Source organism: Notechis scutatus, chromosome 3 (genome assembly GCF_049901735.1).
Source record: "Notechis scutatus isolate UNSWTSFEM ecotype Mainland chromosome 3, rNotScu1.2, whole genome shotgun sequence".
Lineage (NCBI taxonomy): Eukaryota > Metazoa > Chordata > Lepidosauria > Squamata > Elapidae > Notechis > Notechis scutatus.
Genome location: NC_142011.1, coordinates 50,190,051 through 50,215,716, shown reverse-complemented (window position 1 = coordinate 50,215,716; position 25,666 = coordinate 50,190,051). Strand labels below are relative to the sequence as shown.

General features: G+C 36.6%; 1 protein-coding gene across 5 annotated transcripts in view; it reads left to right on the top strand.

Moving 5' to 3' along the window:
• Positions 1 to 25,666, top strand: part of BLTP3A (bridge-like lipid transfer protein family member 3A) — a 61,624-nt gene that overhangs the window by 3,098 nt on the left and 32,860 nt on the right. For all 5 annotated transcript variants that reach the window (XM_026680363.2, XM_026680362.2, XM_087959813.1 and 2 more), the window contains exons 2-8: positions 16,692 to 16,854; positions 17,657 to 17,695; positions 19,333 to 19,424; positions 20,794 to 20,983; positions 21,249 to 21,389; positions 22,872 to 23,042; positions 25,335 to 25,506. In XM_026680363.2, coding sequence (XP_026536148.2) covers positions 16,692 to 16,854; positions 17,657 to 17,695; positions 19,333 to 19,424; positions 20,794 to 20,983; positions 21,249 to 21,389; positions 22,872 to 23,042; positions 25,335 to 25,506 — 968 coding nt within the window. The remainder of the gene's footprint in view (positions 1 to 16,691; positions 16,855 to 17,656; positions 17,696 to 19,332; positions 19,425 to 20,793; positions 20,984 to 21,248; positions 21,390 to 22,871; positions 23,043 to 25,334; positions 25,507 to 25,666) is intronic.

Genomic DNA, 25,666 nt, shown 5'->3' with positions numbered 1-25,666 from the left:
CAGAGAACCAGCAAATTCCATCTCTGACTGGAGATTTTACAGTATCTCTCCCTTGCCACTCCCACCAAGCCACGCCCACAGAACCGATAGTAAAAAAATTGAATCCCACCACTGCTTTAAGGGCAAAGTTCAAAGGAGGCTTTGGGATAATGGAATAATGAATACAATAGAGAGTGTATTGTATTGTCTGAAGAGAGGAGAAGAGAGGAGAGACTTGACTTTATTTGGCTAAGTGTGATTAGACCCACAAAGAATTTGTCTCCAGTGCAGAAGCTCTCAGTATACATGCAAAGCAACAGAATAGAAGAGAGTTGAAAAAGACTTCTTTTAAATATTGTCTTAACTTTCTTCTACAAACCTTAATTACAACATCTTAAATTAACTTGTTTTTAATTTCCTGATGCATTACAGTATATTATTAGTAAAACCTGAGAGAACATTTCTATTGAGAGTATGTATGTGGTAACTATGTAATAACAATTATGCCAAAACAACTAAACACAGGGACAGTTTTTCCCCTCATGCCATAACTTTGCTGAACACCTAATTATCACTATACTGTATAATGTCTACGTATTATGCATACCCATGTAATATGGCTGTAATATTATTATCTTTCTTACTATCTTCTTTACTGTACCCCCTTTTTGGTATTATCATTGTAATGCTCATTCTCTTTTCACCATGACTTGTTCAACAATGCTTTCTAAAGAGCCAGAAATTCTAATGACTAAAAAAAATATATCAAGATAGATAATAGACAATGATCTTCTATGTAAATCAGGGAACATAATTTTAAGAGGAGAGAGCAGTTTCCTGAGAACAGACTGATTAGCTAGGGACTTTAATTACAGGCATTCCTCGGCATAGAACCATTATAGATCCTTGCCCATTACGGATGTATGTTGTGAGGATTTTATGACCTTTTTTCTGCCAGCATTTAAGTAAAAGTGGTGGTCAAAAAGCAAATGGCACAGTCATTAAGCAAACTTATGGTTCACTACAGGCAGGATTTTGATGAAAAGCGGAAGTGCTGGTTTTTGGCAAAACTACTGTTAAAACACTTGGCCATGGAACGCTGCAAATATCCATAAATGCAGAATATTACATTTGGTAATGTGGAGCTTAACATAATAGTGATTTTTTGAATTTTTATTTTAATCTCCATCTTTACTTCTTCCAGCTTTTATATCTTGAACAAAATTATAGGTAATGTGGGAAAAGTGAACAGGAGAGAAATCTTTCTCTTTGAGATACAAGAGCCAGGTTATCTGATACATTAAAAGATTTTGAAAGTAACCCTTGAAAGCATTACTTTCAATGGGCATTAAATATTAAGAAAAGAGTATTACTTAAAAAATAGAAACAGGTGGTCCTTGCTTAATGACCATGACACTCAACAAATGTTATTTAATGACATGATCTTAAGCAAAGACTACCCGTATGCATTTCTAAAATACTTCAAGGACCAGGAGAAAATAAAATTTCTTCAGTGCCATCATAATTTCAAACAGTCATTGCATGGCTGCTGATTTACTTCTGATCTTTGAAGCTAGAGCTATTGTAATGCCCCTGCAATCATATGATCAAACTTTGGCCCTTGGCAACTTGCCTGCATTTACAATTGTAGGATTTGCTTCAATTTCACTCACAGTCCTCTCTCCTACCCACCTTTGGTCTTTTGGCCACCTTGTACTTCACCTCACCTGCTGCTTCCCTGCCTACACTGTACTCTGCCCAGCACTCCACTGCCTTGCTCCACTGTGCTCTACCACTAACTTCCCTAGCTGACCTATATCATTCCTTCCTCTGCTGATGTGGCATGCTTGATCTGATCCTTTGCAAGGCAATGTGAGGCCGAGCACTGCCTTCCTGAGGCCTCACATGGCCTTGCAGTGCAAGACCAGCAGCTACCTTTTTGATGGGTTAGGCCAAGTGCATCTCAGTAGTGGGAGGAAGAAGGCAAAAGACAGCAGGGGTGGCAGACTGCAGGGCAGTAGGGGTACAGGATGCAGTGTGCAGGGTAGCAGATACAGCATATTGCAGGGTGGCAGGGATGATGAATGGTGACAGAATGCCCCAAAGGGGAGAGGAGATAGATTGGTAGGGGTGAGCAGAAGCAAATAGGACAGGAGAAGCATGAAGTCCTCACCTAATAATGGCACAATCTTGTCCTAATAACTGCAATGGGGACTATTCTGCTGGCGCTAATCACATGGTGTTTTGCCTAACAACCACAACACTTAGTGTTGGAAATTCCAGTCCCAGTTAGGGTTGTTAAGACTCCCTGTGATGATAAATATATGGGGGAGGGCAGAAAGGGTTTTGGATAGTAAAAGACCTGTTATGTTTCCAGACCTTTGGTGGAAATTGACGTTGCTGGCACAAATCATGTACTATAATAGCAAACTTTTTTTTTTCCCATAAGAAGCAAATTGTTGGATAAAAATAGTAAATTGAATGATAATGTATTTGCATAAAGCAAGGAAAACATGACTTGTTTGGTCATGTTGAATAATATTACCGTACATATAATATTGCCATATGTATTATGTAATAGTTGTAAATCTTAGCTTCTGTGTTAATGGTTCATGTTTATATCTACATGCTCCCTTTTAATATGTGAAGGGCCATTACTACAGTATTATGTGATTTTGAGGGCAGGAGGAAAAGAAAATTCTATTATGGATAATAAGTAAGCGGCTGTAGAAATGGCAACGTTTTTAGGAGCCAGCATCTAGTCCTTAGTATAAACGATCTATATTCTTAGATACTACTATTGGGTGGCAAAAATTTTCCAGCTTCTGTTTCAATACTATCACACTGATTTTCCCCCACCTCACTTGCTTTAAAGTTGAGTCAATCCCAGTCTTGACTTACATGGACAAATGCTTACGACGTCTGCCTGTCCCCAGTGATCTTGATTCTTTCAAAATATGCGAGTGTTTTTTTATTTTTTCCCCATCTGCCTTTATCAGTAGATATCAAGCTTGCTAGCTTTCTAGACCATTATTGTTTTGCATGGCATATCAGGTTTAAGAGTTTCTATGTGTTGATTATCATCTCAAGGAAACAGATAATCTTTATCAGATCCAGGTTGGACTGATTGGTTCTCCATGCAGTTCATAATACTGTTGGAAATCATCTACTTTTTCTTGCTCTTTCTCAATGTCCACTTTCACAATTGTATGTTGTCATTGGAAAAAAACATTGTCTTAATTGTTCTAATCTTTATTATTGTAGTAATATCTTTATCTTTGATGATCTTGTGTAAGATTGTCATTATCTTTCCTGGAATGATTATTTCTCCACTATGTTCTCCCTCTTTATTTTTGAGTCCCAGAATACAGACAATTACTTCATTTCTTTAGACAACACTGAGTTCATTAAGCATATTGGTTGATATAACATCGATTTTTTTACACATTTCATTTTTATTTTCTTAAAAAACACTTCTAGGTTGTTTTTGCTTTCAGCTAATAAACTGGTAGTATCAATATATTTACAAAATTGTTACTAATTCAGACCCTTATTTTGATTCCAGTTTTCATATAATCCAATTTTTCCATTAGTATAATATTTTAAATATAAGTTAAACACAGATACGTATCCTTGTTAGATTCCTCTTTTTATTCTGAACTATTCTGGTTTCTCCATACTGATAGCTTATATTCTTCAGAAGAATAATCAAGGATTCTGGCATTTCACAGTCAAAGATCTTCCTATAGTCCAGTGGGGGCTAACCTTTTTGGCACCAAGTGCCAAAATGGAAGCGTGCGAGCATGCCAGAAACCAGAAAAGCAGTTCCCCGATGCCTACACACAGAAGTGCTGGAAACCAGAAGTTGTGTATCCTGGTGCGCATGCACGCCGACCACCTGGTCTTCTGGTTTCTAATGCGCATGAAAAGACTGGCTGACTGGCATGCGCATGTGCTTCAGGGAGCTGCTATTCCGGTTTCCAGCGCTCCCGCGCACACAAAGACATACACGCCAGAACCCAGAAGAGCAACGGGTGATAGCTGGTGTGCCTGGAGAGATAGCTCTGCATGCCACTTCTGGCATAGGTTCACTATCATGGCTATAGTCAATAGAAAAATGGAACTTCTGCCTATATTCTCTTGGTCTCCTTGTTATTTATGTTGCATATCTATAAGAGCCATGATGGTGCGGTGGTTAGAATGCAGTATTGCAGGCACTCTACTGCTAGCAGTTCAACTCTTACCAGCTCAAGGTTGACTCAGCCTTCCATCCTTCCGAGGTGGGTAAAATGAGCACCCAGATTGTTGGAGGCAATATGCCGACTCTGTAAACTTCTTAGAGAAAGCTGTAAAGCACTGAAGCACTACATTAAGTCTAAGTGCAATTGCTATATGACCTCTGTCTTTTGTGAAATCTGCCTATTTAAATGGCATTTGGAGCTTAATTTTTCAGGACTGGGGATGGTACAGTATTGTCTGCCAACAATTATCTTTTTCTCAGAGATACCTGAATGACCCAAAAGGTCAAAATAGCAGTCAGAACATCTGGCTTTGAGAGTAGAGTCATACCCGCCATTTTAATTTTTTCATCCCTCTGCTAATTTCTCTGTCTTCTATATTTTTTCTCACAATGAAGCCAAAGAAAGAATTTATGAAACTTCAAACTATATCTAAAACTTTATCAAATTGGTGTTGGTAATCTGAAGATGTTTGTGAGTAATTTTTAGTAGTTTGATTTTGGCCTATTGTAGAATGTGCTGTTAAAAGATCTGGGCACAAGACGTAGAGGTTGTTTCTAAAGGGGACTTTTGCAAACACAATGTTTCCCCATCTTTCCGAAACTTGCAGTTGGTCTCTTCATTAATCCCATAAGTGAATGATGGATTTCAAGCCATGCTAAAGTGATAAGAATAAGCGTCCAGATTCCTCACTCAGTTTTTTTCCCCTTTTTCAATTTTAGAACAAAAATAATATATTGATGTAGAAAGCTAGTAGTTTTTTTTTATGCCTTTTACTGTTTTTGTAGTTTCCCTCATTTACTGTATATGTACCATATTTGCCGGCGTATAAGACAACTTTTTTGCCCTGAAAAACATGCCTCCAATTGGGGGTCGCCTTATATGCCGGGTCGTCTTATACGCCGGCAAATAGTAATTGGGAAGCACTGCGGCTGCCCATGGCTGAGGCACTGCGCACCGTGGAAAGCGAATCCCGTGAAGCCGAAGGAGCAGCCAGCCTTCTCCCAGCTCCCAAGGAAGCGAGGCTCGCACCGCCCGAGCTCCGCTGAGAGGTATCTGGCTGGGGCTGTCAGGAGTTGTTACCGCTGGCGCGGCTCCGCACGGCTCCAGTCCGCGTTGCCTCGGGAAGGAAAGGCAAAACCAGGAGCCGCTGCTGCCATTGCAAAGTGCCGCCCTGCGGCTCTTCCTTTTTGCCTTTCCCTTCCCGAGGCAATGCGGACTGGAGCCGCGCCAGCGGTAACAACTCTCTGACAGCCCCAGCCGGATACCTCAGCGGAGCCCGGGCGGTGCGAGCCTGCTTCCTTGGGAGCTGGGAGAAGGCTGGCTGCTCCTTTCGGCTTCACGGGATTCATTTCCACGGTGCGCAAAGTGCCTCAAAAAAAAAAAAAAAGTGCAAAAGTGGAAGGCGTGCGGAAGAGGGGGCGAGTATATAACAAACTATATTTTGAGTGGAAATGTTGGGGGGTCGTCTTATACACCGGGTCGTCTTATACGCCGGCATATACGGTAGATATCACTTTTATTTTGGTGAATTTTATTTATGACTCTGCCCAAAAATCTTTTATTATTATTCTCCCGAAAAGCACATCTTGAATCAATTCTTACTTGTACATTGGTTAGATGTTTTTCTTTACATGAGATGAGAATTCATATCTTAAAAAAATATTTTAAGTTCTCAGAAGATGAAATTATTTGAAAATAAAATGATTGTTTTGTCGCTGTAAAATGGAATGGACAATTAATTACTAATTGGAAGTAATGAAGAATTTTTTAAATTTTCTGTATATTGTAGTTTTCAATCTAACTCACACAAGCAATTTTTTTATCCAGCAATCATTGATTCTTGTAAAACAAAATATTTTATGCATGTATATATGCTATTACAATATGTAGTAGCCATTCCTTCTTAGCACTTTCAGAAACAGTGCTTTATCAGATCTTAATTTACTTTAAATAGAGAGATTTCAGGTGTAATATATACTATTTGATAAGATTTGGAGCTTATTTACAAATTGACACATTGCTAATGGTCAGTATAGCATTTCTTTTAATTCAGGGTTCCCTAAGCCCCAGTCCATGGACCAGCATCGGTCTGTGGCCTGCCAGGAACTTGCCACACAAGCAAGCGAAGCCCCATCCATCCATGCATGGGATGTAGGCATCACATGAAACCACGCCCCCCGGGGTCCACAGAAAAACCCCTCTCCACAGAACCAGTCCACAGGGCCAAAAGGTTGGGGGCTGCTGTTTTAGTTCCAAGTTCACTGAACTGTATCAGATCCCTGGAGAGGAATCTCAGCATTATCTCAAGATTCCTTTAGATTTTTAGAGCAAATAATTTAAAATTTCCCTGCCTCTCAGTCTCTTTCAATCTCCAAGGCTCACCCTTTCAGCTCCAAAACACAATTCTTTAGTTATTTTCCTGGCTAGATTTAGATTACGTCATCTAGGTTGGTAGGTCCCAAAAGAAAAAGATTTGAATCACTGTATATTCTTTTCAAGGGAGAAGAAAGGATTTAACTATCTTGAGCAACTGGTTAACAGTCTTTGTTTTGTTTAAGGGTTATACCACTGGAAATATCAAGACATTATTACTTAGGTAACATGCTACTAATATGGAATGAAATAAAAATTTATACTTCAAGTATCTTTCAGATAAGATAAAAAGGGAACAACGCTCTTTGGTTTCTCATTTCTAGTTTTTCCTCTTTTGAATTAGCAAAAATTTGCATTACCCCATTAAGCTATAGACTGCAGTTGCCTAAAATAACTGTGGTGGCTGATAGTAACCGCTGAGGTGACAGAATACTCTCAGTTCACATTAAGTTATGGTGATCTTTGGTGGGATGTAATTTCTTCATTCTGAAATCCTCAAAGAGGTTATACATTCGAAACTAAGCACTGATGCCCCAAAAGACAGGATAAAAATGTATAAAAATAATAACAATAATAACATGCAACATTTTTAAAAAAGACAATTTCCTACAATTAAGGAACCAGCGTCAGAGACAAAGAAGAATCAAAACTGGATGTTTGCTTTACTTCCTCAGCAAGAATGGCAGATGTTTAAAGCTATGGCATCGAGCATATTCTGGTGAGAGATAAAAGTGGATGGCATTTCAGATGTTCCCAGAAGATATCCTACAATATTGTTTTCTCTCTGATGGAGATTGTTTCTATACTTTAAAGCTTGTTTAAAAATCTGGACTTGGCCTAGATGTCATGGATATTCTCTGTAGTTGCGATAAATATTAGTACATACATTTGTACTTCAGTTTATTCAGTAATAACTCATCCACTTTATTATTCCCAACCTTTGAGAGAGAAAACATTCTGGAAGCAAATGATGGGTTACACAGTTGGCAAATGGATGGTGCCCATGAGAATATTTTGGATTCTCAAATTATAGGAAGCATTTCCATGATGGGAGATTCCTGACAAGGAATGGGAAACATTTTACTTTTAAGGAAGGATATATGTAATGGTATTATAACTTTACATTTTTATGCAACCCTCATAAACTGAGAGTTTATGTGAAGTCAGTAATGTAAAATTCTTAAATAAAGAAATCATATTCAAGATATTTTTGTTATTATGAATCTGCTTCTACTACTTTATGTGTTTTATTTGATATTTGAGCTAAGTGACAATCTTACTATGAGATAAATGTCTCTTAAGAGTGTGTTTTATAAATTCATGGTATAAATTCAAGACTTAACAGTACAACCAAATATTTATTTTTGTTTCATTAACCACATGCTCATTTCTAAAGGAGAATTATAGCTATTTAAAGTATGCTCTTCCTATATTATTGATTTTTTTTCAATGTATTAGTATTTCTGCTAATTGCTCTGAGAAACTTAGGGTAGAGTAGGCTTTTCTTAGTTTGTCCATAAATTAATCCTAAGACGTAATATTTTGGTCTGAGGGAATGTAAAAAATGCATCTTCTGCACATCTGATCTTAAAAGTCAAAACTATAGCTTACAGTCCTCAGCTTATGACATTTTGTTTAGCAATTGTTCAAAGTTACGATGCAACATGAAAAAAGTGACTTATAACCGGTACTCCCAATTACAACTGTTGCAGTATACTTGCTGTCACATGAGCGCTTGGCAATCAGTATGTATTTACAATTAATCCAGCATCTTGGGGTCACATGACCACCATTTGTATCTTTCCCAACCAGCTTCTAACAAGCAAAGTCAATGGGAGACACTGGGTTTTCTTAATGGTCACATGATTCACTTAACTGTGATAATTGGTGGTTGTGAAAACCATAGCAAAACAGATAAATTGGGTTCAACTCACTTAATGACCACTTATTTAGCAACAGACGTTCTGGTCCCTATTGTCATAAGTTGAGGACTACCTGTAATTGGTTGGATCTTGATATGTGGCATATAATTACAAAACAAATCCAACTTCAAGTATATAACTTAGCTTATGCCTAATTAGGTAAGTTCAATAGCAATAGAAAATGTCAAATAGGATTTACAGTATTATAATCACTTAAACTACTGCAGTAACTGAAGCAAAGCTATTCTCATATAGCTTTGTTTAACTTGGCACAGCCCAGATGGCTTCCTAAGCAGTCAAGAGAGATCAGTGTGGTTCTGAATATTCTTAGTATAAACTACCCACCTGCTCCCTTCCAAAAAAGTAGCTTCTCTTTTTGGCATATGCAATACAGCTACTACTTGCTACTTGTCTAATCAGATTCGTGTCGTCTTTTATTTATGTTTGAATCAGTCCAGTAAAGAAGCAATAAAAAGTAATTGTCTTTTGAGAGATTTCTCTCAAAAGAAATCACCACTATATATAGCACCACTATAGCATTAAAAAGGGAGTCAAGAAACTCATTCTGCATTTCCTGTTGGCTAACCTGTAACTATACAACATTGCATTGTTCCTTAATGTTACAATAAATTGGTTATTTAGCTTGGAAAAATGTCAATACATATTTCAAAACACCCAGACAGGAAATTGCTTAAAATATAAAATAGCACTTAAAACATAAACAATAAAGAATTTTTAAGTTTTCTTTAATACATATATTAAATATTATATATGGTCAAGTACTTAGATAGGAACCAGTTTATTAGCCCTATATGTAATACAACATTTGATCACCTGGGATTAATTCCTAAAATGGTCTCTTTTAAGTAAAGACCCATCTTTGATTAAGTAACTGTCTATAAGCAAAGGTGGACTATCATTAAAACATGTAAGAGCAAAGGATTAATGTCCAGGATGATTGATACACCATTATCAGACACATTTAGATGATTTTACCTGGAATTGTTGGTTGATTGGATAGAAAAGAATGAAATGAGAAACATCTTATTTAAATGTTTAAATGTTATTCATCTGCCAGTAATTCTGAGCATATACTGAGCCTAACATCCTAGGATTTGGCTGTGGACCAGGAATTTCAAACTAAAATAATCACAGGTGCTGTCATTAAACCAAAGATTTCAACAATGAAGCCTTTTTATACTTTTGATAGAAAACTAAAAACAGTTGCAGAGAATCTGGAAGAGCAACTTTAATATAATGTATTCAATTTATTGGTAGAAATGGCCTAGTGCCAATGGTTCAGGAGTCTGTGAATAGAGAGGTACACATGCTGTTTGAGAAATTATTTCTTGTTTTCAAATAACTCAAACTCTTATTGGTTTATTTGTCAGGTCAATGTAACAAAAACTATTGTAGCATATTACAAATGCATGAAATAATTCACATTAAATGGGAAATCAGTTATATGGGATCAGTTAGGTCTCTAACAAGCCTTACATTTCAGGATTTCAAAATCCAGTTTTGCTACCAAGTTATTTAATTCATAATCAGACTGTGATCCTTAAGGTAGCTATAAATGTATATTGTGTTTGAATTGAATGTTAGTTTTCAGATGCTGGTGTCAGAGTTCCGGCGATTGAATTAAATTTCTGTCATCACTGCAGTTGCTTAAGCCCTACACACAAATTCCATAATTTTTTCATGTTTCTTTCATATTACTCTTCACTTAAATTTTTATAACACATTTATAATAATTAAAATGTTCTCCTCCTTTCCTAATTTCATTCTCTCATTCTCCTTATTTCATTTATTCATTAAACATTCCATTACATTACAATGAGTATTTTATCTATCATTTTAATCACACTTGTTTCATATTTTCAAAGTTCATTTCTATTTCTAATATAACAATACTATCTTGTGTACCCTTGCAGAATCCCCTTTTCAATTAGGTTTTCACCCATTATATCTGTGTCTTCTAAATAGGCTTATACCCTTAATCCTTGTACGTTTTCCCTGTTTCTCTATGTCCTGTTTTCTCTATGTACTTTATAATTTCTTTTCCTTTCCCTCTTCCCCCTCTTCTTCTCCCTTCCCTTTTTGACCCCTTCTCTCTCTAATTCTGATTCTCTCTTCTGTAATCCTCTCTTCTGTTTCTTCCTAATGTTGTAATTACTTTTCAAACTATTCTTTTTGGGGTTGTTTTTCAAATCTTAAATTTTTCACTCTCTTCCCCCTTTCCTTTCTTTTCCCCACATAGAAATATTTGGTCATTGAAGATGGCTTCTTCTTTGTCCCGCCCTTCTTGTTCTACAGGCATTTCTCATAGTTCAGGATCTCCATTTCTAAAAATTGAAATACGAAGGCAAAAGAACCTCTTCCTTCTTGTGCATCTTATTTCTGTTTTTTAAGTTCCATTCTCAATTCTTCCAAGAGTGATACCATTTTAAAAACTTAAACAACCACCCAATTAATTTTAGTCCTTTAGATCCAATAGCCAAAAATCCAAAAATCACCAAGTAATCCAAATAATCCAAAGCTATTTATTCTTGCTTCTTTTTTTCTCTTCCTGGAGTTCTTTTATCTTGTTACAAAGATTCAGTTAAAATGTAGTTTTTAGGAATCTTGTTAAAAGTTTCACTGTTAATTCCTTTCACTTCCAGGTGGTCTCGTCCACCCTTTTGTTTTTTTCCTTCTTTTAAAAGTTTTTGAGAATCCAGAAATCTTTATTATCCCTTTGACATTTTATTTTCAGCTTAAATACCTGTTAATGTCAAAGTGGATTTTTGCTGGTTTCTTGCTTAAATCTCTTAGTTGTCAATATAGGGAAGAAAAGAAAAAACACCAAATCCTTTCCCTTCCCTCTCTCATTTGCCACTTCAAAGTCTTCTTTGGGAACAATGTTGTTCTTTATAATTCAAATTCCAGGGTACCTTATATTGTTGCTTTTTCAGTTCAACCCGGTCAGCCAAAACTTTATCTTCTTATCTTCCTCCTGCACATTTTTTTCTGGTCGAGTTCTTCTTTGAGGTGGCCATTACTGACCACCGCTGCAACCGCTTCGGGAAAGGGAGTAATGGCCAGCTGGGGAGGAGAGATACGACTCTCCTCGACCCTGCTGGCAGTCTCCCCCCTCTTCACCACCTCTACAGGGTGGCTTAGCCCCGAAACCAGCTGGCTCGGGGTGCTCTAGCGGCGAGCACAGATCAAAACTGTGTACGATCGCAGATTTCAGTCTGTCGCTGAAGAAGCTCAAACCGGAAGCTCTTGTAATGTGCTTTAGATGGGGCTGCCTATGAAGAGTGTTTAGAAACTACAATTGGTGCAGAATTCTGGGGCATGGCACTGTAGTGGTCTCCCATGGAAAGAATGAGACACAAGCGTGTGTACTCGGGATGGGAGTCTATGAGAATTTTGTACATAGTAAGCATTCACATTGTGGATTACAATAATTAGATATAGTACATAGAATTGTTTATACTTGTCTGAGCTGCTTAATTGTTTCTGGTGTTTGCTTTTAATTTCCTTGCTTTATCTCGGTGACCTTTAGGCAGACATGTATGTACAAGGTCTTAGACTAATCATTACCCAATACTCAAGTCAAAGTTTATTCCCACATGGCACTTTTGGATATTCTTCAATAAAGTCATGTAATACCTCTGTGGTCGATGCCAGATTATTTGCAGGATGCCTATTAAGGGAACCTGTTTATATGTTAATACTTGATTTATTGATTAAAAATGGATTGACCTCAGAAATATGTCTTCTTATTATATGAGGTGGTATTATTTGTGCAAATTGTATTGTCCTTAGTTTTGTTTGCCTTTGTTTACCAACTAGTGTTATTACAGCGAAGGGGGAAGCTACTGTATATAAATTGCTTTCAAAGATTTATAGAAGGAAGAACAACAATAACAGCCTCTTTAGTGTGAAAAATACAGATGTTAATTTGTTCTTTTCCAATTAGGCTATAAATCTGGTTTATCATGTCATTAATAAAAGCTTTGTCAGCATAATCAAATTTATTTTTCCATGAATGTCTGCAAGAAGCAATGGCAGATTTGGAAGAAGTATGTCGATTTTTTTCTATTCTATTACCCTGGTGACATGAGATAATTTGTTAAGTATGCATGGGAAATTGTTGGGATTCTGATAGGAGTACAAGAAGTTATAGTAAAATTTGGAAAATGCAGTTCAGTTTTATGCCTGACAGAGGATTTACAGTCCAGATTTTGCTTTTCAGCAGTATTTAAGAAATGTATGAATGAACAATTATTGCATATTTGTTAATTTAAAGAAAGCATATGATAAGACAAATAGACTTGAATTGTACAGTGTTTTACATGAATATGGAATTTAAGGTTGGCTGCTAAATCTGACAATAACGAAAATAAAGCATGTGTAAGGAATAATAAATATTTGAACAATGAAATAAAAGTCTGTATGTTCCCCTAAGTCAGGGATGTCAAACTTGCAGCCCACGGGCTGGATTCATCACGTGCTGGCCACGCCCTTGCCTGGTTTAGCAAAGGGGGAAAAAGTTCCGATACATCACATGACGCCACCATGACAACACAAGTTTGACACCCCTGCCCTATATATCTTTGCACATATATGATTAAGGAAAGTTTGTGGTTACGTGTGGGATGATTCGGTTCTAAGCATGAAAGTTCGTAATATATGCAGGAATGTAATCAGGAATGTAATTCATAAATAAAATTAAACTAAAACAATAAGTATTAATTTCTCTTGATGTTTCTTAACATTCAATTTGCTGTAGTGGTTAAGGTGCTGTTCTAGAAACCAGGAGACTGTGAGTTCTAGTCTTGTCTTAGGCATGAAAGCTAGCATATGACTGGGCCAATCACTGTTCCTTAGTTCAACCCACAACAACAGGTTGTTGTTATGAAGGAAACAGAAGAAGGAAGGAATATTAGGTGTGCCTTGCATTACTTATAAAGTAATATAAGCAATTAAAAAAATCTAATGAATATGAAGCAAGGAGTGATTGATACAAAAGAGATTGAAATGATTTGATAATATAAAAAGAATGATACACAAAAAATTATGAAGGAAAAATGAATGTGTTGGGAGATAAAATAGACTAAGAAAGTTGTCATTCGGGAGAACTGATAAGATCCCCCAAAATAAAGAAATTTAAAAATGTAAAGAACAAAAGGCTATGAATGGAACCAAGTGCAAAGGAGGATACAGTTTGTGTGACCACATTTAGCAGCTGGCAATGTCCTTATTTCATCACCCCATTGTGATGCTGAATCATGTTTTATAAATAGAACATTTTCTTGAAAAATAACCTTGTTAGTTGCAGATTACTTATTGATAATCCAACTAAAATTTAAATAGTTTTCTGGTAATCCTAGTTACATCTTTATTGGATATGCAGAAAAATTCTGAAGTGGTGTTACTTTATGGAAGACAGCTAAGTCATTTAAAAACAGTTTAGCATGTACATGAGGCTGCTGAGTAAGGTCATTTGATGGTGTGTAGGGAGGTATCATTAATATGCTGATGATACCCAGCTTTACTTCTCCACTTCAGGCCACATGAATTATGCTGTTGATGTCCGATCCCAGTGCCCGGAGTCTGTGGGGGCCTTGATGAGGCACAACAGGCTTTGGTTCAATAAAGCAAGACTGAATGGTATCTGGTGTTTTGGAACTTCTGGCACTGGGTTTTTTCCATATTTGGCTTTGGATTGGGTGATGCTGACTCAGACAGAACTAGTATGCAACCTGGGGTTCTTCCTAGATTCATGGCTCCTATCTGTAATGCAGGGGACAACCATGGCTAGGGGGGCCTTTGCACACTTTGGGGTTGCACACCAGTTATGCCCTTTCTGGACCTGGAGACCTTTCTCACTGTCACTCTTGCCTTGTGATCTCACATCTGGATTAATGAATTGCTTTGTACATGGGATTGCCCTGGAAGAGCTTTCAGAAGCTATTGTACTTATTAGTGGTTATTGATTTTGATAACTGAAGAAGGTTATTGATTTTGATACCTTCTTCAGTTGCTATGCTTCTGTCCACAACCAAATTGAGTGATGACCAAAATTTTCGGAAAAGTTTTGCTTCTGGTCGTGAATATATCTTCGGGTGGTGACCAAACATAGCTGAGGCAATTTTCCCTGCTGTGGCGATTTCCCCTTCGGTGCCATTTCTTTTGTCCACGCATGCACAGTTGGTCATCCCCATAAGCACAGTCGGTTGTGCTTCCAGTCATGACCAAATCGGGTTGCAACCAAAGTCCTGGAATGGATTATGGTCACGACCCAAGGTTCCACCGTACTTTAATTTTTGCATTTGGAGTTTTAATTGTTTTTAATTTTAGTTTAATGTTGCTCACCACCCAGAGTCACTTTTTGAGATGAGTGGCAAGTTTATCTCTTATCTCTTTCCATGAATTTCCAATTTTAGAAGAAAATTGTAGACGGTCGATGCAATATATTAAAAGCGGTAATTTCATCTTCCATGCATACAAGAATTTCTGCCTATGTGTGCCTCAGTGGTAGAGCAAAATATACCAGGCTTGGTCTACAAATAGGAAAAGTTGCCTATCTGAAACTATAAATGCATATAATCAATGTACTGATGATACTGTACCCCATGCTGTCAAATGACATTGTTCAGTGATTTCATGTAGATGTTAAAAGAGGAGAGGCAAGAAACCCAAGCCCCGAGGCACACCTAACAAATTTCAGGGTCCTAGGGGGAGAACCTCTCTCCCCCACTCCCATACCAACAGGGAAACAGCCTCATAGAAAGGAAGAAAATCTCTGCAAAACTCTCTTCCAGTCCCCAAAACTGGTTCAAAAGGGTTGCCATGGTCAATAGTATTGAAAACTGCTGAAAGATCCAAGACACCCAGGAATCATCTGAGCTAACAATCCTGCATGAATTGTGCATTGTAATAATTTTGGGGTGAAAATAGCAGTTGGCAATTGAGGTTTAGATTTAGTGTTTGCAATGAACAGCTAGAAGACATTTGTGGCCAGTATGCATAGCTAGCTTGGAAATGCCAGACTGTCTTCAAACAGATAGGGAAAGAGGTTTGCTGCCAAACTTTTCCATATTTATTTAAGTCAGATCATAGAAATACAACCTCAGAATCAAAGAGTTGAATTTAAAGTAGAATACTGTTCATAATTTTAAATAGAACCATTTTTAACAATTATTGCTAGCTGTTTGATGTCATTTCCCATGCCATTTCGCTGTAGTACCCAGTAATTTATCTTCCAAATCTCTGTACAATATTTTTTTCCCAAATTAAAACTATGAATCACAGTCTCTAATTTTAAGAACTAGCCACAAAACATTGAACTTCAATATCATTATACTTGTAAAAAACAATTATATTTTTAGCATTCAGAGAAATGTCTTATTTTAATTCACTTGGTAAACTTTTTTTTAAATACATTTTTTTTTTAAATTTCTACAAACACATCATTGTGTGAGCAGTGTGGTTCCAGGTTATTTTACATTTTAAAACAAACATGACAATAGTTTCAGATTAATGCTATTAACTTTCTTATCTAATTTGGTATTAATGCATATTATCAATTTTTATCATTCAATATTCCCATACACTGTTTTATTTCAATCTCTATATTCTTGACATCACTTATTTTATTATAAATATATTAATAGTCATATTTGCAGTGTTTAACAAATTATATAATTCAAATAATCATTCATAAGTTCATATTGGTTTATATTGCCATTATCTATCCCCTTTTTTGGTTTTTAGTTGTGCCACTGTTATGTTTTTAAAACAAAGTCCCTTTCTGATCTCATTATAATACACACATCATAATTTCCATCCTATATACGTTTAGTAAATTGTACAATTCTAACAATAACTTTTATCTGTTACCATTATACTATATTATTTTTCTTTCTATCAGATACCACCTGCCATTCATTTCCCTTCTCTTGGTAAACTTAAGCAGTTAGATGGTTTGTATATTAAAACAATGATATGTTTTCACACTTATTATTTTCTTGCTATAAATGTTTGTGATATGAAACTGTAGCTGAAACTAAGATAATGGCATCCCACTTCTTGGATGCAATTTAAAGCTATATCATCCAAATCTTAATTCAATGTTCTGATCAATGGAAGTGTTCAATTTTATCTCCAATTTTATCAACTACAGGTTTACAAAGAATCTCTCACCTGATAAAATCAACTTGAGCACCCTCAAAGGGCAGGGGCAGTTAACGAATCTAGAACTGGATGAAGAAGTTCTGCAGAATTTGTTGGATCTGCCCACCTGGCTAGCTATAACTCGAGTTTTTTGCAACAAGGCCTCCATCAGGGTAAGCCAAAATTCCTATAATTATTAATATGATATTTAATATTTTCCTGTCTTAAATCATTTTTCTGATTTTTTCATTTGGATGTAAAAGTTCCTCTGACTTTTTCTACAAGTATTCCCATGTAAGCACTTGAGATCTGCTATAGCAGTGGTCCCCAACTTTTCTGGCTTAGCGACCCGGCGTGGTGGGTGGGGAGAGGCAGTGGTGGGATTCACATTTTTTTTTACTACACATTTTTTACTACCGGTTCTGTGGGCATGGCTTGGTGGCCGTGGCAGGGGCAGGATACTGTTAAATCTCCAGTCAGAGGTGGTATTTACCGGTTCTCTGAATTACTCAAATTTTCCGCTACCAGTTCTCCAGAACTGGTCAAAACCACCACCTCTGGGGACCCCCACCTCTGGGGACAGGGGATGGTTTCGTGCGAGAGGTAGGTATGTGCACAGCTCCATTTGTACTCACACGAGGGGAGATTTGCACATATGCACTCGCCTGCTGCTTGCATGGCCTGGTTGGGGACTCTTGTGCTATAGTAATTGGCAAAAAAAAGATCAAGTTCTGAATCCCAGATGCTTCAGAAATTATAGCATAAGCACTCTAGTTACATTCACTTTTAAATTGATTTCCAGTTTGCTGTTAGGCTTCACATCTTAGTATCAATCAGATTAGAGCTGGAAGCAAATTTTGACATGCTATTCTTCAGAGCAAATATTTGCTAGAACTGATCTTGTTAGTACCACCCTAAACCTATTTAATCCTTACAGCATTTCCTGTTTGTTTAATATTAGTTCTGTTGTTTCAGATCCAGTGGACTAAGTTGAAGACTCACCCAATCTGTCTGGTAATGGCCTTTTTTATCTCCTGTTTATTTGTTAGTAAGAATTTGTAATCTAGTTTATGTCTTTAAAAAGCATTTATTTTTAAACCTAAAAATAAGGGTGGATAATACTGTTATTGGTCTCCATATAGATCAGTTATAGTTGTAACCATAATTCTATGTAATTTCTGTGATGAATATATAAATGTTGGAAGTAATTAAGTTAGTTGTAAAACACAGTGATCTTTCTCTTAGGTTTTCAGCATTGTTGTGTTTGTAAGCCTTTTTTGTCATCATAAGAAGCCAGTTTTTGGTGGAAACCTTGCCATATACTCCTGAAAAAAATGTGAATTGATAGCATTTTACAAGTATTATTCTGCTGCCCTGATACTACATCCTGATATTGTATATATGAGTAGACTCGCTATACGCTTATCATGGGAATGAATTTGAAAAATGTTTGAAAGAAAATTAGGCCAATGGCATTGTTTGGGTTGATTAAAATGTTGAGATTTAGAACAGACAAAGTTCTTTATATATTTTCATAATCTGCAATTCATTACCACAGATATGGTAATGATTGTTAAATTAAATTACTTCAAAAGAAGATCAGATAAATTAATAGAGAAGAAGTCTAATGAGAGCTATTCATAATGAAAACTTAATGATACATAGTTGGATTGGAGACAATATGTCTCCAAATGCAGGTTGCAGGGGAAGAGTCGCAAAAGATTTGTGTCTTAGTTTCCTAATTGTGAGCAAGCCAGAGAAACCCGTTTGGCTGCTGTGAGAAACAAAATGCTGAACTAAGATGGGCCTTGGACTGATTCAGCAAAACTATTTTTATGTTATTAATGACTTAATTTCAAGGCTCTTCTTTTTTCAGGTCCCATATGACAATCTTCGTCATTGCTTTAGTTGGGGGTGATTTTTGAGGATGTGAAACTTAGTTGGCTTTTAATTTAAGCTAGATGGTTTTGGATAGTAACAGTAGCAATATTTATTAGTATGGGGGATAGTATATGCATTTTAAAATAGAAATAGCATGCTGAAAACTTCAGCATATGAAACAATCCTAAATAGTTTGATACTAGTGACAAAAAGGTGAGATTACTGTACACAATATTTCTTTTACCTATGTTAAGCCAGGTTAGCATTGCTTACTGCTAACATTATAAATTGATAGTTTTGCACATCAAAATCAGTCAAAAATACAAATCACATTCTGGGTTAGGGTTGGCAAATTGGTTGTTGAGTGACTAAAGGTTATGCACACAAATGAACTTGGTCATTTATTTTGACAAATTGGTTTGTTTGATGGGTTTCTTTATAACTGTGCTTTGCACCTTTGTAGATTCATTAGAAGCTACATTAAGGCACAAAAGCAAACCAGAAATGGACCAGGAGCGTACATATAGTTATGTTCATACATCATGCCATAGTCTAGTCAGTAATCCCAAAATATTTACTCCATTTATAGAATTGGCTAAGAAAATCAAGCCATCACTATTAGTATGAAGTGTAACCCAGTAAAACTAGATTAGGAGAGAATGCTTATTATTTAACCCCCCAGTATTTTTAAATTTCACCTTATTCTCTCCTAGTTCCTTCCATGTACTTTCATACTACTTCTCCATGTTATTCTCTTTGTTGTTTCACAGTATTTGGATAAAGTTGAAGTGGAGATGCGAACATGTGAAGTGCCCAGGCCACCCAATGGACAGTCTCCCATTGCTGTTGCTTCAGGACAGAGGTTATTTCTGCTTCTAATTTTTTCTTAGTGTGCTTTTTGGTGCAACCTTTGCTTTTCTAGTTCAAATGATACTATGCTGCAGTGATGTCTACAGCAGGTTTTTAACGGGGTTAAAAAATGACAATTTCAAGGTTTCAAGTAATACGTCCCATTCAATAAGAATTCCGAGGCAGGCATATTCCTCAAAGAACATTTTATCGGGACATATCAAATTGGCATATTCTTGGTGGAAAACTGGCTCTAAGTTCTTGACAGTTTTACACCTAATTAAAAGTAAAACATTGTCACTTCCCCACAGAGTCACCAGTCACCAGTCCAATTAGCATATAGTCTAGTTGCTAAGTGACCTCTATCTCCACCTCTCGAACACCTGCACCAACGTCCTTAATTCCCAGAGGAAAGAATTTTATTTTGTCTACAGCACCCTAGCTATTTCTACACCCCCCCTCTCCCTGGCCCCTTCGCTCCAGGCTGTGTCAGCCCTGAAACAGTGAGAAGAGAAAACTCCCTAAAAAAAAACTACAAAAAGAAAATGGCCACAGTTCGGCCAACTTCAGGGTTGACAGACAGGTGCAACCAGGCAATCAAAAGCTCATCTTTTTTAAACACGTTTCACATTTAAAATAAGATGGACTTTGATTGCCTTGTTATACATGTTAATTTGAAGCCTATAAGTATCAAGCAAATTTCCGCTTCAAGTTTTTCCCCCTTGATATCTTCCTCTTGTAGCTACTCTCATATTTTCCTAATAAGGTGCAACTAGGGGCAGCATCTCTTAGAGCTAAACTATATGGAATCCAGATTACAGTCAATTTTTCCAGATGTTGGAGAGGTAGTAAAAAAAAAAATTTGTTGCCTTTTTGTTTTGTTTTGAGCTGCTAAAGAAAAAAGAAAGATGTTTTTAAAAAGCATTCTCTTTTATAGCTCTGGAATTATCTTTTTGAAAAGAATAAAATTTACATACATAAGATATCTTGCAGCTGTACTTTGGGACTATAGCACATTGTCATTTTGGGACCAATGCTTAACAAAAGCTGTGCAATGTATAATATGCTTTGTGTTTGCTTGAAGCATTAATTATAGCAAACAAGACTTTTTAAAAACAATCCATATGGTTCTTGCCTCTTTTGTTATTGGCTTCATGGGGAAAGCAAGGTTTATTTGTTTGTGGACATATGAAGATGTTTAATATTATGTTTAATATTTTAATGCTTTAAAAAAAAATTGTAAGAAAACAATCTAGCTATCTGTCCTGACCTAGAATTAACATAACTTTGCATAAGCCTAACACATTTCTGAGTTACATGGTTTAATGGTTAAGATGAGCTAAAGCATTGTACTCTATTAAAAATTATTTCTTCCTCTACAGTGAATATGGATTTGCAGAGAAGGTTGTAGAAGGTATGTACATTATTGTCAATTCTATTACCATCAAGATACACTCCAAGGCCTTCCATGCATCATTTGAATTATGGCAGCTTCAAGGATATAGTGTCAACCCCACCTGGCAACAAAGTGATCTTCGCTTTACCCGAATCACTGATTCACATAAGGGAGAGGTAGGCCCATAAATAGGTATTCTTATATTTGGAATGCTTTCTGTAGATTTGCAAAGATTTTAACATTTGGTTACGTTTTTCGTTGGTCTACACATCTTTTTGATTTCTGTAGTTTGTCACAACCATTTTGAAATAAACTAAGTTGCTTGTAATTTTTTGTTCTTTTTAAAATTGCCTGTTTCCTAATTTATAATTTACAAAACTACATTAGACAACTTTAGGAACTTTTTTTTAAAAATTGTATCCCTTGTTTCCCTCTGGATAGGTTTTAACATTTAAAGAACTCACCTGGCAGACTCTTCGAATAGAAGCTGATGCTACAGAAAGTGGAGAACAAGATCCCCTCACTACCCCTCTAAGACTTATTACTAACCAGGGCAAAATCCAAATATCACTTAAGAGAAAGGTGAATATATATTTTGTTGAAAAGTATTGTTGGGTAGAATTATTAATATAACTAGAGTTCAGGTAATATGCATAATATCTTTTGATATGAATATTAAGAATTCCCAGCTCACCCAGAATAAGATAAAACAATGGAATATATTTTTTCCCAGCTGTTCTGGAGTTCGAAAAACAGAAAGATGGATTTAAAAAAAAACTATTTAAGTTTGAATAATATATTCCAGCTGCAAAATGTGGAGCTCCCAGTTACACAAGTTAGAATTATTTTATTAATTAAGAATTTCAGATCCTTGATTTTTAGCAAAAAAAAGAAAAAAAAGGATTTGATATATGTTATACAATTCTTGACTTAGAACCATAACTCAGCTCTCAATTATGGTCGTACGTGGTAATGGTCATTAAACAGGTGATCATTTGATTATGCCCAATTTTATGACTTTTTTGTGGTCATTAGGCAAATGGCGGTCATAAAGTGAGTGCTGCAATCATTGTGAACCCATTATTCACTATGGGCTTTTTTTTTTTGCTGGAGATCAGAAGTAAACCCCAGTTTCAGGCAAAAAGTTGAAAATCATGGTCATGTGATCACTGGGCAGTGCAAACAACTTTAAATGCAGGCTGGTTGTTGAATACCAAAAATATGGTCATGTGACTGTAGGGTGAGGGCAGACATTGAAACTTCTAATCTGAATTTTAATTTTCAGGGTCTGTCATAAGTGACCAGTCATAAGTGAAGAACTACATGTTGTTCCAAAAGAGTCTGAATAGAAACTTGATAACCATGTTTTAATAGGTTTTTAAAAGTTGTTAAAGGGTTGAGAGGAATAACTCCATTCAATGCTCAGGAAATAATAGAATAAGAATAGAACAGAACAGAACAGAATAGAATTCTTTATTGACCAAGTATGATTGGACACACAAGGAATTTGAGATCAAGTGAGGTATTAATACCACTCTATAAAGCCTTAGTAAGACCACACCTAGAGTACTGCATCCAGTTTTGTTCACCACATTATAAAAAAGATGTTGAGTCTCTAGAAAAAGTACAGAGAAGAGCAACCAGGATGATTAGGGGACTGGAGACTAAAACATATGAAGAATGGTTACAGGAACTGGGCATGGCTAGTCTAGTGAAGAAAAGGACCAGGGAAGACATGATAGCAGTCTTCCAATATTTGAGGGGCTGCCACAGAGAGGAAGGATTCAAGAAACTTTCTGACAGTGAGAACAATCAACCAATGGAACAGCTTGTCCTCGGAAGTCGTGGGAGCGCCATCACTTGGGACTTTCAAGAAGAGATTGGACTGCCATTTGTCAGACATGATGTAAGGTCTAGTGGTGTAGAGATTATTTCGGAATTAGCCTATTTGCTAACTTATGGGAAAAATAATTTAAAGATGCTACCCAGTGAAGCTGCTTATTCTTGGGAATAAATAAAAACCCTTTCAGACCGCATGCTGATCTTTCTTTTTTTATGATCCAGACAAAGGATTGCAATGTGGTGGCATCTAAGCTCATGTTCCTTCTTGATGACTTGTTGTGGGTGCTAACTGATTCCCAGCTGAAGGCAATGATGAAGTATGCAGAGTCCTTGAGCGAAGCCATGGATAAATCAGCTCAGCAGAGAAAAAGTTTGGCTCCTGAACCTGTCCAAGTAAGCACCTTTAACACAAGTCGTGTTTAAAATACATTTATTCTCTCTCTCTCTCTCTCCCTCTCCCTCTCTCTCTCTCTCTCTCTCTCATGTGATATTGTTGATTGCATTTATGTCTCACTATGATAAGAATTGACTCCTTATAGTTTACACAATATAGGCAAAATTAAATTTATATTTTAAAAGTTAAAATAAACACTTTAAACAAATGTTTAAAGCAGACAACTCCTCCTTCCATCCAGTCAGTAAATGTCAGCAAAAATGACCGAGTCTTAATTAGAATGCTTTTCAGAACAGTTTGGTCTTCAGAATCTTCCTGAATGTGTCATGGACAGGCCAGATGGCGCTCTAAATGGAGGCCATTCCAGAGAGCTGTTGCTGCTTCTAAAAGACAGCAAGATCTGATCTCGTCTCCTTTTACTTCCCCCAAAGTGGGAAGTTAAAAATAACTTCTCCTGAGATGATTTAATACAAGGGTCTCCAACCTCCAAGACTTGTGGAAAACTGGCTGAGGAATTCTGGGAGTTGAAGTCCACAAGTCTTAAAGTTGCCAAGGTTGGAGACCTCAGATTTAATAGGTAGGACCAATTTTGATTGGAGTAAGCAATCCATCAGATTTGCAAGTGTCAAACCACAAAGGGCTTTATAGCTCACAAATCTTTAATTTGCCAAAAGAGCAGAAGCATATGTTGTTCCATAGATATTTAGGATTGGATCCAAATTGGATATTATGTGAATATGAGACATACTGGGATTAAAAAAAAATCAGAGGGATTAAAAAAAAAGAGGAGAATGAACAGTAATATTGTTTTCTCTTTCTCCAGAAAGTTTACTATGTTGCTTCTCACAAGATTACATAGTAAACCGTACAGGTAGTTTTTGGTTAAAGACCACTTGTTCAGTCACCATTAAAGTTTCAGTGAATGAGTGGTACTTAGAATGAGTGGTACTTAGAAGATCCTTGCAGTTCCTGCTATCGTAGTGCTTCATGGTGACATGATTGAGATTCAGGCACTTGGTAACTGGTTCGTATTTGTGGCAGTTGCAGTCTCCCATGGTCTCTTGATCTCCATTTGTTATCTTCCCTACAAACTATCTATCTACAAACAAAGACAATGGTAAGCTGGCAGGGTTGGTTTACTTTTTCCCATAAAGACAATGGATGTTGACTCAGTGTTCTTGATGTTGCACAGTATATTGCTTTATTTAGTTAGTTATTCAATCAAGATAGCAGCCCAATCACTGAAGCAACCAAAGGCAGTATTTTAAAATAGATAAATAAAAAGAGTAATACAACTAATACAATATAAGAAACATATACATGTAAGATTGTATCAGGAGAAAAACAGTACCATAAAAAAAGTACTAAGCATGATTACAAATCTCTTCTCCCAGTGCCTGACTAGAAAACCATATCTTTGTGGCTTGTCAGTATTAGATAAATAAAGAACCCAGCAATTACCCTAAAATGAAAAAGACTGTGGAAGACATGGGGACAAATGATCAGGGAAGTGTGGAGGCCTGGAAACAGCTGTTTTTATTTTCTCATTAGTAAGATGCTTAAATGTGGGTGAACAGTATTAGGTGTTAGGTTTTACTCCTGAGCGGAGAACCATACTCAAGAATACAATATTCATCAATAGTTACTCATCTAGGACAGGGTCAAGTGAGATGCAAGAATCATTCCTGCATACTCTGTTCCTCAACATTTTGATTAATGACTAGAAGGGGAGATAGATGCATATTAGCAGATAATTAAAAATCAAGCTGCATCTGGAAGGCTACAGATTCTAAAGTCTGAGCCTCTGAGGCTGAGTGGTTGACTAAAGGTGAGGGACAGCTATTCTTTCATTCATATTCCCTTGGCTTCAATCATGATCTCAATGATTATCACCCTGTGGTAAGATGGGCAGACAATAAATTTTATAAATAAATAAATAAATGCTCATTTTCCTTTGAGGGTTAATCCCATTCGCTAATTTTCTATATTGTAATTTAGGAAACAGGTATAATGACCTCCCTTCCCCCTTCCCCCATTGCCCCTACAAAAACAACAATAACAACAACGGTCTTTAAGAATTATTCCAAGGTCTGTGTTTTCCAGTTTGGCTTTCTGTTTACTAATATTCATTCATGGATTTGAATTTGAAACTGCCTTAAATTAATGCATTTTAAAGCCTATTTTTCTGTTTCCATAGGATGATTTTAGGTCTTTGGATACTATGTTATCTCCATTGTTCCTCTTGGGTTCTGTATGGGTGAAAATTAGTACTTCATTCTTCTGTATTACAGATCACACCTCCTGTTCCCAGTACCCAACAGTCTTGGCCCCAGTCATTTGGCAGCACCCATAAAGCAATCAGCCAGTATTTTGAGATGTATGATATGAAAGAGTCTTCCTATCACCTTCTTATTTCCCGTCTGGACCTTCATATCTGTGATGATAGCCACACTCGAGAAACAGGTAGCTTTCCCTGGGCTGAAATTGGGAGAGCAATGTGACTGGTGGGGATAATGGCATGTGCAGAATTTTTAAGCAGATGTTTCAGCTTGGTTCCTCTTTTTCCTCTTTCTTCCTCATTCCAGCTTTTTTATAAAATCGTTTCAGTAGCAAGAACTCTGTT